This window comes from Phalacrocorax carbo, chromosome 23, assembly GCF_963921805.1.
Source record: "Phalacrocorax carbo chromosome 23, bPhaCar2.1, whole genome shotgun sequence".
Lineage (NCBI taxonomy): Eukaryota > Metazoa > Chordata > Aves > Suliformes > Phalacrocoracidae > Phalacrocorax > Phalacrocorax carbo.
The window spans coordinates 7,839,476-7,854,199 of NC_087535.1; the positions used below are offsets into that span (position 1 = coordinate 7,839,476).

Below are 14,724 nucleotides of genomic sequence, written 5' to 3' on the forward strand. Positions count from 1 at the left end.
GCTCAGCAGGAACGAAAACATCCCTGTGTTTTCACATCAACACTGTTTTCAGCACAAATCCAAAACACAGCCTCACACCAGCTACTGTGAAGAAAATTAACTCTATCACAGCCCAAACCAGCACACTGTATCACAGCACTATCGAACCCATGAGAGGCAGACTGGCCAGCCGACCAGATTGCTTCTGCTGGCGCTGCTCCCCTGCGTTTTGAATCACACCTTGCACCCAAGCGCAGGGCCACACGTCATGTTACTGTATGGATCTGGTCCCTGATATACCAAAATACACGTGTATTAAGCAAAGGAACATGCTGACCCTAGCTACGCATTCACTACAGACTCATTTCCAACAGGTAAAATACATTAACCACCATGCAGAGTAGGGCATGACGGGCGGCAGGTGAGGAGCTATGGGTGTAACAAGTTACAGACCAGTCACGTTCAGTTCCCTTTTCATTTGTCCAGTGCTTACTGGGGGGCAGGGAGGCGCAGGGAACACCTCGGAGCCATCCCCATACAGACCTTTGTCAGCTCTGCCGGGCCTTTGGAAAGCATCCTGGCTCCAGGAACGGCACACGCATGAGCGGCAACCTCAGAACCGTCTCCTCCAAGGCTGCACCAAGCTTCAGCATGACAGCAGCACAGAAAACTCTAGAGAAAACCTTAGAATACTTGTATTTCATGGACTAGGTGTAGATAAACGTGACAAACCATTTTAGGACAAGCGCAGAGTGAAATCACAGCGCCTCCAGCCCAAACCTTGAACTGAGTTTAGGCTTCAGGACTTTCTGCCTTGGAACTACCGCCTGCCCCAGATTACGCAGCCTCGCCTGGTCACACTAACTGCTGCACTTAAAATCTCATCAAGGTACTTCCACACTGCAAACATCAGAAAAGCCTTTTGCCAGGCATGAACTAGTATTTAATGACCTGATGTAGATGTGCAAAAAAGAAACTCAAATTGAAAGCCATTTTTCCAATTTAATAGAAATAACCAAAACAAAATGGTTTTCAAACAATGCTTTAAACTGATCTAATACAACTTCTACTGCGCATTCCAGAGCACTTAACAAGAAATATTTACAGGCAGCTAATGTATTAAATAACCATGTAAAGAAAAATTTTCATTTTTTTTTTATTACACACCAGCAAAAAACACAGGAACAGAACAATTAGAAACAGTAACCTTGTTTAAAAAAAAGTTAAATATGATTATTCAGTTAACACAATATCACAGAAACAGCACTTTTTTGAAGAGTCCTATTGAAAGATGAGCGAAGTTTACTATGTGCAAGAGAGAATCAGTTCAATCACTGGAAGCAAGAAAAAAATTAAAGAATGCCATGAATTTAACCCTTCCATGAGTACATTTACATGTAAAACAGGCTTTCAACTGCACAAATCTTTATAGGCTTATATACATGTTTCATGGTGTTCTGAACCCAAGAAATAACCCCATTTGCAGGCCAGGAGCAGACATGCACTTTTTTTTTTTTTTTAAATGTAGCACACTCTAGAGGGAATGCTGCAACAAGTCAAACTTATCAAATACTTTAGTACCAATCCTTGTAGAAATTCAATACATTCTAAAGAAAGCAGCCTTGAGCTGGAAGATCACTCAATAGAAAAGGCCAAAACTGCATTTCATACATTTAATAGTTCACTTAAAGATACCCAAATAACCGCAACTTTTGAAAACTAATTCAATTCAGATACATTAGAAAGCATATAAAGTAGGCTGCCCACAAGCAGTCACAGGAACTAGATGAAAGTTACTGTACACACACTTTGAGAAAATAAAAGAAATCGCCATATCTGAAGAGACAATGCATATGTTCAATTTGAAATATGTCTATGTAAACTGTGGCATATAAATTTTTATTTAAAAAAAGTACCTCCGTTATTTACTCAAACACCTACTTTTAAAAAAATATGTAACTTTCCCCAATTTTTAAAATAAAATGCCACACTATATTGTCAGTAACTCCTGCACACTTTGTTTTTAAAAGCTAGACTTGGTGATATGCACACAAACTTTCCTTTAAAATCACTGTCCCAAGGGAAGGGCCCCTGCCATGCTAACAGGCAACAAAGAAAGCAGTTTTATTGCTTTTTCCAAGGAAGAGAGTAAGACAGACAAGAAAAAAGCCAACTTCCAGTCCATCATACACATAGCTTTAAAATACTGTTGCCATTACCTAACCTTTAGAGGTCAGCCAATAAACCAGGTGATACAACAGAACAACATGTCGGGGCCATTTTAAGGACTTCTGTTCCCGTGGCTTGCAGAAGCGTTTTCAGGACGTTTCAGCGACCCCGCGTTAGGCGTGCCAGCGGTCGCACGTCGCAGGCAACCGCAATAGCGACGTTCCACACAAAGCACCCGCAAGCTCTCCACATTTAGCAGCGCATTTCTGTTTTTCAAAAGTTTGGGGAACCTCTTTATTTTGTATAGTAACTCTGCCTTATTATGCTATAGGCCACGTAAATCCAGGGCACAGTTAAATAAAAGACCTGAACCTATTCAGCTGGTTAAATGATCGCTAATCACTAGTAACTATATGGCAGGATACCTGCTGAGGTAATCGAGAAGTCCACAAGTCGCACGCTGTACACCTGTCACACTATTTCAAAAGCAAATTGCCTTTTACTTCTTTGGATTAACTTAAACTTCAGGGTCATTTACAACAGAAATCGAGACGCGAACGGTTTTTTACAAGTGTCTTAAATGAGAGCATATAGTTACATCAGGCGCCAGACGATGCCCCGGCTATCTGCGGGAACACAGCGACCACGCAGGCGAAGGAGCCGGCACAGAGCGCACCCACCCCACCTCTTACCTGCTACAGGCTTTGCCGACGTAAGCTACGCTCCGGTTCCCAGGGCAAAGCGCGCCGCCGCTCGCGGGTACCGCGCGCGTGAGCTGGCACAGGGAAGGGGCTCTCAGTGACCCAGTGGCCCGTTAATACAACCCCCGCTTGCTCGTGAACACGTTACATAGAGCGCGGCACCAAACAGTTGTTTTGACTAAGCAAACCCTTACCAGTTCTACAACCAACACTTACAGACCGTAAGATCAGGAAATATATCAGCAGAGCCTACCTATCCTTTCAATTATTTAATAGCACTTAGCTAATTTCAAAACAACCATTGAATTGTTGTATTGGGAGTTCCAGAATGAATGGGGGGGGGGGAGGGGGGAGAGAACCTTGGGTTTTTTCTTCAATATATAAAGAAGCAGCATGTAATACTTCTTGCATACAACTCAAGTTCCACACAATACTACTGAGCACAGACGAGCTGAGCGGGAGGGCCAGCTCCAGAGGAGCAGCGGCCTCGGCACCGCTCGTGGGCTGCGGGTGGACTAGCGGAACGCAGGCGAAGCTGCCAGCCTACAGCCCGACACCTCTTCTGGCTCGTCAAAGGGGACGAACCGGCCGGAGGGGCTACCTCAAACCACCGGGAGATCTGCGCTGGGGTCTGGGTGGAAGACAGCCGGCACCAGTCCTGCCGCAGCCGGGGAGCGCGCGCTGCCCCCAGCCCCGGCTTCGCGGCGCGGCCCTCCCGCCCTGACGCGGCCCGGGACGCCGTCGCGCTTCTCCTGGGCGCCAGGTCACGAAGCGGGTGGCTGCGGTACTTGAATCCACGACTGGTGCCTTACAAAGCGAGCAGTTAAAATGCTGAGGCCTGAAGGTACAGAACCTGGAGTGCTTAAGCGCCATAAAAATAGTAACCCCAATTGAAGAGAATTCACAAAATCTTATTTTATGATAATTTTAATATTCCTTTGCAAAATGAATCTGAGAAACTAGAAATGCATAAACAGGCAATACACAGAGCCGTTAAACGATCCCTTGTTACTATTAGCGCCCTATTCACGCACGTCGTCCTTCCTACGGGCAAAGTTTTTGCTATTTGTCAATTTAATATGCTTAAGTAGAATTACTTTTCCTTTTGCATACGAACTGGTAAAAAATAAATTTAAACTGGTACTATGTTAAAATCTGAGAAACGAAAAAAACCAGTTTGAGTTTTAAGTATAACATTTGCATAATCTGAAGAAGTGAGCTTGAAGTTACAAATACCTTCAGTCCCCTCACTCGTCGTAAGAGGTATAGTCATATACTTTGTTTTTATAAAAAGAAAGTAAATCTTAAGTGATTTGCATAAAAATTGCTGAGACCATATCTCAATTTGATACATTGTGCTAAAATATCTGTCTTTACCAGTATGGTAAAGCGTATACAATGTCACAGGAATTGCTCGTGCTGAGTATACCAACACCCCAGTGATTTACCACAGAATTCATGTATTCACACAAAACCTTATAGCAAATTCATAGTGCGTCAACTTGGCCTCATCCAGTTACATCACTTTTCATCTCAGTTTAACAAGATCTATATGAAGGCCGGACATTACATTTATTATCCCTAGTATTCTCCGTCAAAGGAAACAACTGTTCAAACTATAATTACTTTGTGATGACCTCATTTCTAACCAGAAATGCTGGAAGGAAGGCAGTGTGCAATGGGAAGGCACTGCAGAGATGCCTGCCACGGCTTTTAGGGAAATAGGGGAATAGTTCTGTTTTCAATATTTTACCAGAAACCTCTCAAAGCCAAATCCTGGTCTGTGCAAGTGCTTTGTTCAATGGACGGACAAGTAACCCAATCCCAACAGATTTATTCCTATCTTTCTAGACATTTCGCTCATAAGCTGCTTCTGAAGAAAGTTCTGAGTAGTTCTCTCATAAAAATAAGACAGAACCTCAACATGAATGCAATGTTAGAAATACCATATATTACAAATCTTTTCTTGATAGGAACAATAAGAATACATATTAGTTTAAAAACAGTTCAGCAAATGTTGCTGATCTGCAGGAAATCTCAATTCCCTATTTACAAATAAGACAAAGTGAATACAGGAAATTTTACACATTTGGTAGTTAATAGGTTATTGTTTGCCGAGTGGTCTACTAGAAACTGATATTTAGGAAGACTGGCAAAACACCCCAACCAGTTATTACCTCTTCAGTCTATATTTTAAGTACAGAAAATCAGACAGTGAATCCTGGAGATAACATTCTGCCTCATTAGGGAGATCAGGGAGAGATGACACGATGCTGAGACTTCTGCCATGAACACCATTAAAATGTTCTGCGTACAGGATTCGTAATAAATAGACGTAGCCCTGCTGAAGAGATCCTTGCCACCAGTTCAGCCTTTCATCTGTCAAGAACTCACACTCCTGCACTTGCCAATTCAGAACAGTTTAATGATTTTTTTTTCCTTTTGCTATACATAAAACGTAGTAAAGAAAGTCAAATTTCGATAATTGGATCAACACAGAAGACCAGTTATTCACAATACCGCTTAAATGAGATGATAAAAGCAATGACCAACACGCACTTAAGTTCACACGAAGAGGGGATTTCAGGAACATCGCTTACAGTTTACGCTGCAGTCAGCACGAATGCAAGATACAGTAACTGAATTGGTCCAGTCCTGCAGAACATTTTACTGAACAGTCTTATCTGTACATGGAACATCTCTTATCAAATCTGCTTCTCTTCAAGATTCATCCACCTCTATCTGTGAGACCGGGATAAGTGTGTCCCCTCCATCAGGAAAAGAAAGAATATAGCAAATAATCAAGGAAAAAAATTAAAAATTTACAATACAGTTTTTTCCCCTTTTGATGAGAATGCTTTTCTGTACAAGTGTTTTTTTTTTTTGTAATCTAATACTGTTTAAAAAGCTATCAGCTTCTTCAGGATGTCCACTGTAGGCATGATAATATTCCGGGAACACTTAAATAACAGTTTTTACAATAAATTTTAGGTCCATATCATTAGATTACTTTATATGCACTGGTCTCTCATCTGATTTTAGGCGCTTTCTACGTGGTTGTATAAAATCTTCATCGGAGTCCTCAGTTATTTCACCATCATCCTCTTCCTGCTCAAATTCAGGCAAAGGCTGGAAGGTCCTGTCTGGGTAGATCTCTGTAAGTTTATCTTCAAAGTACAATGCAACTGCCTTCCCTGCCTGCGCTACTTCTGAATCAGCCTGTAAATAAAAGAAGACAGGAATATTCACCTGTTGGAAATGCACATCCCTTCACCAAGTGTGCATGGTCTGAAACGCTTACCTTCAAATTAATCTCTTGTGTTTCTGCATAAACTTGAACAACTTTCATCATCTAAAAAGGATACCAGAGTCAAAAAAAAATGAAATTATAATCCTTTCTAAAGTTATGAGATTGCATAGGATTGGATGACTAAAGTCAGCCATAACAACAACACAGTTTGTTATGGACTACACCTCTTTAGTTCTCCAACTTAGCGGAAGCAAGTTTAAAACAGTCTTAGGAGGGTGACAAGAGGTAAATAAACCTTCAACAAAACACACAACTTTTTCCCTGTCATTTTCAAAACTGCGCTCTACTCATGACCGCTTTCTTCATTACAAATTTTAGTTGCCTGGACGTTTCTGTAGAAAATGTCTCACTTTAGAGAGAAGTGCTCCGTGAGACTACTTTCTTGGGGTCTTACCCCACTTAGATTTCTATTTTTTTAAAAGCATACGGCTTAGAGGCAGTAGAGACGATGCTACTGTGAGAGGTCAGGGTGACTCATCTTTTGCCATGAGACAGCATTTCAAACAGCAAGACAAGTCTGACACACTTTTAAAAAACCCACAACCAAAAACCAAACCAAAAAACCCCATATCCCTCAGTCCTCGCTCCCTTGTTTTACTCTTGTCCCTAAGAGCTGCGGCATGTTTTCCTCTACAGTAGATGCTTCATTAATTCCCTCCATTGAGAAGTTCACCTAATTGCAACTTCTTCCACAGTGGTCATTAACCTCCACCTAATACAGAAACATAAGGGAGTCGGGGGTGTCAAAGTCCCAAATGCTTGTGTGCATTTTCAGCATTACATCATTAGTCTTGATTTTTACTAGTGTACTTGTGAAACAGTTGAGATTTCTGTGCTTCCTTCAATTTACTACTTCATAGAGCCAGAAAGGCAGCCCAAACCCTGCAAAACTGTTCTACGCATTCCTAAGGCCAGAGGAAAGCCATTCCCTGCGACGCCTTCTCCCCAGGACTTGTCGTCCTTGCTTTAAGGCGTCTCACAAGCGAGGAGACCCTCTTATCTCAGCTCCTCTCTGTTTCAGCACAATACCACAATTTTTATTTTTTTTTTAATATTCGGAATATTTTTTCCATTGCTCCACCTAGTAATAACACTTAGGTAATTTATCTCCCCAACTCACGTTTCACATGTCAGCTGCAATATTTCATTATCAGACAGGTTCATTGCAAAATGAGTCAACTTTCCACATTCATCAAAAAATATGACTTCATACAGAAGTTATCTACTGAAAACTCATTTTGTGAGAGCCCAACTATGCATGAGCTAAAGAACTAAGCTTAGTACTAGCCCTGACGAACACACTGCTTTTCTGGATTCAGCCTGCATGAGGTACTAGAACCAGTAGAATATTCTTAAGAAAGGCACTTTTCCTCAGTAGAGGAAGTTTCCTCAATAGTCTACCATGTTTCCTGAGTGTAAGAACAATTATCCGTACAGCTTGAGACAGTTTTAAGGACTGCTTGATTGTAGGAAGTGTGGTAATAAAAACAATGTACAGTAACAAGGTCGCTCTGCTCCACGGTCATATATCCGTACCAGCGAATGCACTTAAGGAGTTCCCTCTGGTAAAGCCTGATCTTCCCATTTAGCTAAAACTGAGAAGTAATTCTGTAACTGCATTAGTTTTGTTTGCTTTTTAAGTGTCTGATTCAGGATCTGCCCCATAAGCAGAAGTTACGACTGGAAGCAGAGCCTTTAATTGGAGAAGCTGCACAATCATGCTGAAATAAATCTTAATCTAAAGAAGTTCTATACAGATTGGAAGTTAACATACTTCATTAAACCTTTCACAGTTCTTGAAGATCAACCGGACATCTGCCACAAAATCCTCAGGAGTCTGGTAGTGTTGGGAATGCTTCTTTTGCAGTTTCTTTTTCACTGTAGATAAATCCATTGGTTTCTTTATAATTTTATAGTAGTTTGGTATCTGTAAAAAAAACCAAACAGTGATTTATCACTGAAATAACTCCTGTGAAATATGTAGTCAATTTCCTTCACTTACCAAAATATCAATCAGCTAGTCTCATCATGCACTGTATGCATGTTCAGCAAGTGAGAACAAACTGTTTAAGAAGTTCTTTCTAACCTTCAGTGTCTACCACAGCACAGCAATGCTTCTCATTATAGCGACTACTTTTACAGCTGAAAACGGAAGGACCAAAGCAGTTTCTCCCCTCCTTTCATTTAACAGCTCTCCTAAAGCATTTTGAATTTCATGGGTATCCTGAGACGACATCTTCCAGTTCAAGTGCTAATGGAAAGCATTTTTAAATATCTGGCTTTGGGACTGGGAGTAGAGCCTCAGCACAGAAAAGCTACAGAATCAGCTTCTGTGTCTCTCAGAACCATGAAATACTGGATGACCGCCAGAACTTTTAGTTTGATCAACATGCTTCAAGTAAAAGCTCCTTCCCCAACTCAACTCCAGACTTTGAGGTGTTATGCCAAAAATAAATCACAAACTATTTTGCAGGAGACTCACCGAGGCTGGGACTGGCTCTTGAAATTCAATGCTCAGCTCATGACAATACAGGTAAAGCAGGAGACGTTCACATTTCTTACGAAGAAATAAAAACAGCTTCACATTAATATCCTTAATTTATCCTCAGCCCCGAAGTTCTTATCTCCTCCCTATTTTAAATAGGTTTGCACTTTAGCAGCTTAGTACTAGAAAATTTAAATGCAATCCCCACAAACTTAATTATAAAATGTAAAGTCCTTAGGAGGGCACTGTCGAGAGGGTAGAGCACCACCTTCCTGTTCACACAGCAGAAACGTGCTCCCTCTTCTCCACTTTCTTCCTGAACAAAAGCCTAGGGCTGAAGTCAAACACGAAGAGGCATGCTAATACACAGTCAAATAAAAAATAAGAGACAAATGACAACTGCTGCTGTCCAACCCTAACTGGATATAACAGGAAAGCACTGAGTTGCATACTTTCAATCTTTTCCCCACAAGACAAAATTAAACAATCTGAAACCAAAGCCAGCGTGTTTCTATGAATTCCCCATTGAAATATTTTTCTCTCCTTTGCTCATGATTCCTTTGGAGGAATTTGATTTGATAATATTCCAGCACTTTATGCACAGGCTGATCGATAAAGCTAGAAACAGTTCTGACTATCAAGGTCATTACACCTTCCACAAAAACGCACCTCAGGACTTGTAGCACCTCTCAGCATGAGCTTAACACACCAAACTTACATAAATATTTTGTGAAGGTTATATCAACATTAAACGCAAAGAGCTTCTAATTAAGAACACTGAAGAGATTAATGTATGTTAAAGGATACATTTAAATACAGGATGTGTGTTTAGACGCAAGTTTGAGCTACTAGATGATTACAGTCCCAACGTAATGGAGCACTCCCACAGGGCGACCAACACCTGGATACGTGGTCACAGCAAGAAAAATCTCACTACTCATTTCACAGTTTTTGCAAAAGCCACAACTATATTTAATTTGCTGCAGCCACAGCAAAAATATCTTCAATAAACAGTGGGGGATAGGCTAATGTGAGAAAGCACTTTTTGTTTCTAGGAAACAGATTTGAGACATACCCTTTGGTCCACAGGACTCAGGCCTTGTGCTGTTTTCCCTTTCTTGCTGTGTTGTGAATTGTCACAATCATATTCTACTTCTGGTTTGCTCAGATCTCTGCAGAACGTACATATCCACTCTCCACTAAACAGAAATAAGCACAATTATTCCAGATATCCAGGGACAAAGTCTTATCAGTGATGACAAGGATTTTTTTCATTAGCTCTTACAGATTCACACTGTACTGTAGTAAAGACTTGGATATCTGAAGATAAGGAATAACCCTGTGTGCTCCAGGTAATTCTGCCAGTCAAGGACATTTTTCCTGCCCTCATATTCCTCTCCCAAGTGTGTTCCAATGCTTTACAACACCTCTTTCACATTGACTTTAAAATTAACTTGACGTAACAGAATCACACTTTGAGAGATCATATGTTTATCAGATAAACATTGACCAGTTACACGCAAAAATTCAGGCAGGCCTTTAAACGTCAAGATTTTTTTCACCAACAAGAAGTCATCCAGAACTAGTTGATGGTGAGGATAAAACACCAGTTTTGGTAAAGTGTTGCAATCTAACATACGAATGAGACCACAGAGCTGTTCTCAGGAGCCATTACACTGTTTCAGGTACCTTGGAAAGCTGAGGAGTGTTGGGACGTGACAAGTCAGGTGAAACACCTTTGGGCACTTCTCACAACATAATAGATCCCCTCCATTTTGGCATACAGCACACCAGTCTTCGTTTGGATCATCGTCTTTGTTATTGCCTTCTCCTCCAATTCTGGCTGATCGGTGCATTAGGCTCCGCACTGGGGATTTTCCATTCAGGAGGCTATGTCCAGACTGTTTGCAACTTTCACTTAAATCTGCTGGTTCGGTTTTGACGTGATTTTCAAGACTCCCTAATGCTTCTAATTCACTTTCCAGATGCAAGTTAGTGGATAGTGGTGGTGTCAAGCTGCTCTCAGGACTGCTAAGCTGAAATGAGAGTAGCACATGAAAATCAAAGACAGTCAGTTTTACAAAGGCACCTTCTTATGTTGGAAGTCAAAAGCCATCCACCATTTAAAGGTACTATACTAATTCCCAAAAATACATGGAAAGTCATTATGAAGACCTGAGTTGCATACAACATTAAAAACTACTTTTTCACAAGTCCATCCTTTCAAGAACAGACTCATTTCTACTGATACATAACATATTAAACAAACTTTCAAGCCAAACACCCTGATAAAATTGTTAAAAATATACCCTCAGTATCATTAAGAAAAATCCTCAAATCCATCACCCTGCTCCCAGTACACAATCCTATTAAATCAAGCATAGCTGGGAAACACTGAAAAATATTCACTTACATAAATATTTTGTTTATGCTCTGGCATAAAAGCTTAATGTAACGACATGTTTGAACATTCAGGAACCATTAACAATGGGTGACTTACAGTTTTTATTAATTAGGGGTTAAAAGCAGCAAACACTACACTGCTGCGGGTGTTTCATTTTAACAGCTAAAGACAAAATTTACACAATGGACTATCCTGTGTCTGGCAGAGCACAGTATTAAAGGATACAATAAAGTCCTCAACATGGACCAAACTGAGATTAAGTTCTGTTTTCCATCAGAAACTCTTTCTACTTTCAACGCGCTACTACCTATCATATTACATAAAACTGACATGGACTGGGTGTATTTTGCACCCACATCACTAGATCGAGTCCTGTCAAATTGGGAAGGGAAGCATCTGCCATCATGTAAAGCTGATTTGTTCGATATAAGCCAGCAAGCTACTGTCCAAGTCCCATTGCCAGCTTACTGGTAGCTATGTCACAAACCCCAGGTAATTAGCAGTCTTAGCAGTAGTACAAAAACAGACAGCTCAACACCCAAGCTGGTCCATGCTTAAAAGTTCAGGCATACTGCCAGGGAGCAAAATACGTCTCAGTCCTCAGGGCTGTTTACTCTTAAGCCTCATATTCTGTTAAAATGCTTTATTATTTCCAAATACTTAAACATGCTGCTAGGAAAATCATATTGTTACACAAACTAACTTTACCATGCATGCACTCCTCCTGCCATCCTCTGTTTTTTCCTGTTTTACTGTTCCTGAGAAACTGCATATCTCTTCCTCCGTGCCTGGCTCTTGCTTGACTTTCACTGGGTCAGACTTGAAGTTAACACTCGTTTTCTCAGCAGTTCTGCCCGAGGAGCCACAGCTAGAAAGAGACCAGCATATATATAAGAGGAGAACTCATCAGAGCAAAGACACTTCAGTTACCATTTCCTGAACAATTTCAATGGCAAAGCATGTCAGAACATTTACAAGATAGCTCAAGTTTACAGGACAGCAGGCTTGTTAACGTAGCATACTCACCTTCCTCTGCTACCTGTGCTGGAGGTACTAGGTGGCCTCACTGGAGTGTGGGCGTTGGATAAACCTGCAGAGACGCAGCACAGAAGTTGACTTGGTACAGATTTACATTCTGCAGTAAAACAAGTGACTAGTGTTGAATAATGCCAGAAGCGCTGCTAGAATATCCTAATTTAATAATTCACAGAAGTCAGCTGCCCTCTCAGTCGTCTGATCAGAACAAAGGTCTAGCACATGTTAAATTAAAAAACCACAGACAACATACTATCAACATCCCAATAATTATTTCGCCGCATCCAAACAGCGCTGTAGCCCTCTGCCCATTACGTCCTCAAATTTTATCCACTGACATCCACCAGAAAAGTCAAGAAAAGACTGTTTTGCGTGCAGGTTTGAGAAACATAGTAAGTTCCACTGCTGCAACCATTCATTCACACAATCTTACAATAGTCTTGCAGAGGAGACTACGAGAAACATATTGAATGAAATCAGCTTCTTACTAATAGAAATAGATACTTTCAATATTTAAATAACTCAACATTAGGTATTGGTAACTTAATTTGTTCACATGCATAACAAAAGCTCTATCAGGAATTGGCTATACTTAGAACGACCTCGCTCAAATGACTGTTGGGTCTAAGTATTTCTGTGACTAAGCTACTCTATAAACTTACTTCCCAAACCTCAGAATGGTCTAGCCCATCAGCATTTAGGGGCGATAACTGAACTACGTCCTCTGATGCACAAAGTTAAAAAAAAAGGACTGTGGTAACATAGGACAAAAATATAGTCTATACATTTATCTGGAACACTGCATTCATGCGCTGGCAGTCTGTTACTATAAAGATATTCCTGAAGGAGGTAAAATTTAAATTTCCAGAAGAATTTCCTTCTGAGCAAGATAAGATTTTAAACTAACAAATTATCACTTCCTTTTTGGCAGGAAGTGGTAGGTAAATATTTTCAACTTAAATATGAGAAATACCCATCACATTTACCTGATGACCCTGGAGACAGAGCTGAAGGTCCTGGGGAGGGATTCATGGTACTTGTAGGTTGTGGGGGTAGGTGGCTGCCGGTAATGTATCTACTTAGAAGGTTATCTAAATTACTTGAACCAGCATCTTCAAGCTAAGAAGCAAAACCAAAAGCCTGAATCAGAGAGGCCTAATTACAGTTTCTTAATAGTTGCATATCTTTAAACTGTGATCAGTATCTTTACCAGAATTGTTCACTATCCCTTCAAGGATTCAGGACATCAGCAAACGTTTTTTTCTGTTTCATACAGAGATCAGTCCTTCATAACAGAAACCCATGGTCAGAAACTTAAAATAAGATTTTTCAAAAGCTCCTCAATATCTGTGTTCTTCCCGTACGGTCATAGGCTGCACTTACTCTAGGTTGTTCTCAGGTTTTTGGTTCCCAGACCGTCAGTGTAGACTGACGAATGGCATTAGTCATATGAACTACCAGATTAATAATGCTGCAGGAGTTATTCCACAATTAAGATATTAAGGGAAACCATGAACTTGTTTTTCCTTTGCATGATGTGAAATCTCCCTCCCACTCACTTTTTACACAGATTTTAGTATCTATTAAACAAGGGGACAGGTACCCTATTATTTTAGCTGCTTAAAGCTATGAACTCAAGACAGCATAACTGCAAATAACAAGTTTGAAACGCATTGTATTCAAAGCGTGTTTTTATGACTGTGCAAGCAACTTGAAATACTAATAAGCTTCCTATCCAACTCTTTGATCCACCGAAATCCGTAACAGCCATTACATCAACAGGTACAAAAAAAGAGCATCTTAACAGAATTCTGCATTTTCAGTGCACCAAGAAGCTGCATATTAATGTTTTAGACTATCCCAGTAACAATGATTTCTAGCTTGGTGTATCATGAACTTCAGAGTTCATGAACAGCTGAATCAGTCATAACCAGTTATACTTGTGTTTTGTTCTAACGACTAAACAGAGTTTCAAAATTGCAGATGATCACATTCAGAGATGCGATCAGTTTTTTTCCCCCCACTATTCTTACATTAGCAAGTTACCTGCAGCCTCATGAGAGAACTGAACATACAACCCTTGAATGTGTGACACTATAGATTAAGAGTTTAAAAGTTGCTACTCATATTACAGCAGACCACGTGCTTGGATGAAATTTAGGTTTTGTTTTTAAGGTGATTGTTTCCCATATCATGACTGAATCTCCCGTGCTTTATATAGGCATTTCTATGTAAAGATCCTGTTCTCAAGACACAGCCATAATCCTCCCCTCCCTGGCTTCCCAAACACTCCTGCAGAAAGCATACTACTTTTACTTTCTTCGGCTCTGCTTGTACATTACATTATGCTCTGACTTCTCAAGATAAGCTCGACTTTATCAAGACCTACCCTCAGCTTGTGTGCAGCACTATCCACTGCCTCTCTGAGCAAAGAGCACAGGGCACACTCTGCAGTAGTCCCAAGTCAGCGAGCACCAAGAGCACACAGATGAAGTGAACACTACAGAAGCAACAGTCACACTCTGCAAGCAAGAATTTCCAAGTAGGCACCACCACAGCTCAAGGTGAATCATGGAGGCCAGCTTAAGCATTCCGCAGCACCTTCCAGTATCCAGCGCTAATAGAAGTGCTGGACTCTTGC

At 40.7% G+C, this 14,724-nt stretch overlaps 1 protein-coding gene across 4 annotated transcripts in view; it reads right to left on the reverse strand.

Moving 5' to 3' along the window:
• Positions 1–3,760: 3,760 nt before the first annotated feature.
• The window catches only part of TRIM33 (tripartite motif containing 33), a 38,295-nt gene continuing 27,331 nt past the window's right edge, over positions 3,761–14,724 (reverse strand). For 3 of the 4 annotated variants that reach the window (XM_064472358.1, XM_064472355.1, XM_009515362.2), the window contains 9 exons: positions 13,070–13,202; positions 12,075–12,138; positions 11,757–11,916; positions 10,334–10,680; positions 9,720–9,843; positions 8,642–8,716; positions 7,934–8,086; positions 6,151–6,201; positions 3,761–6,068 (listed from right to left, as the gene is read on the reverse strand). In XM_064472358.1, coding sequence (XP_064328428.1) covers positions 5,856–6,068; positions 6,151–6,201; positions 7,934–8,086; positions 8,642–8,716; positions 9,720–9,843; positions 10,334–10,680; positions 11,757–11,916; positions 12,075–12,138; positions 13,070–13,202 — 1,320 coding nt within the window. In that variant the 3' untranslated portion in view covers positions 3,761–5,855. The remainder of the gene's footprint in view (positions 6,069–6,150; positions 6,202–7,933; positions 8,087–8,641; positions 8,717–9,719; positions 9,844–10,333; positions 10,681–11,756; positions 11,917–12,074; positions 12,139–13,069; positions 13,203–14,724) is intronic. The other variant, XM_064472357.1, reaches the window with a different exon arrangement.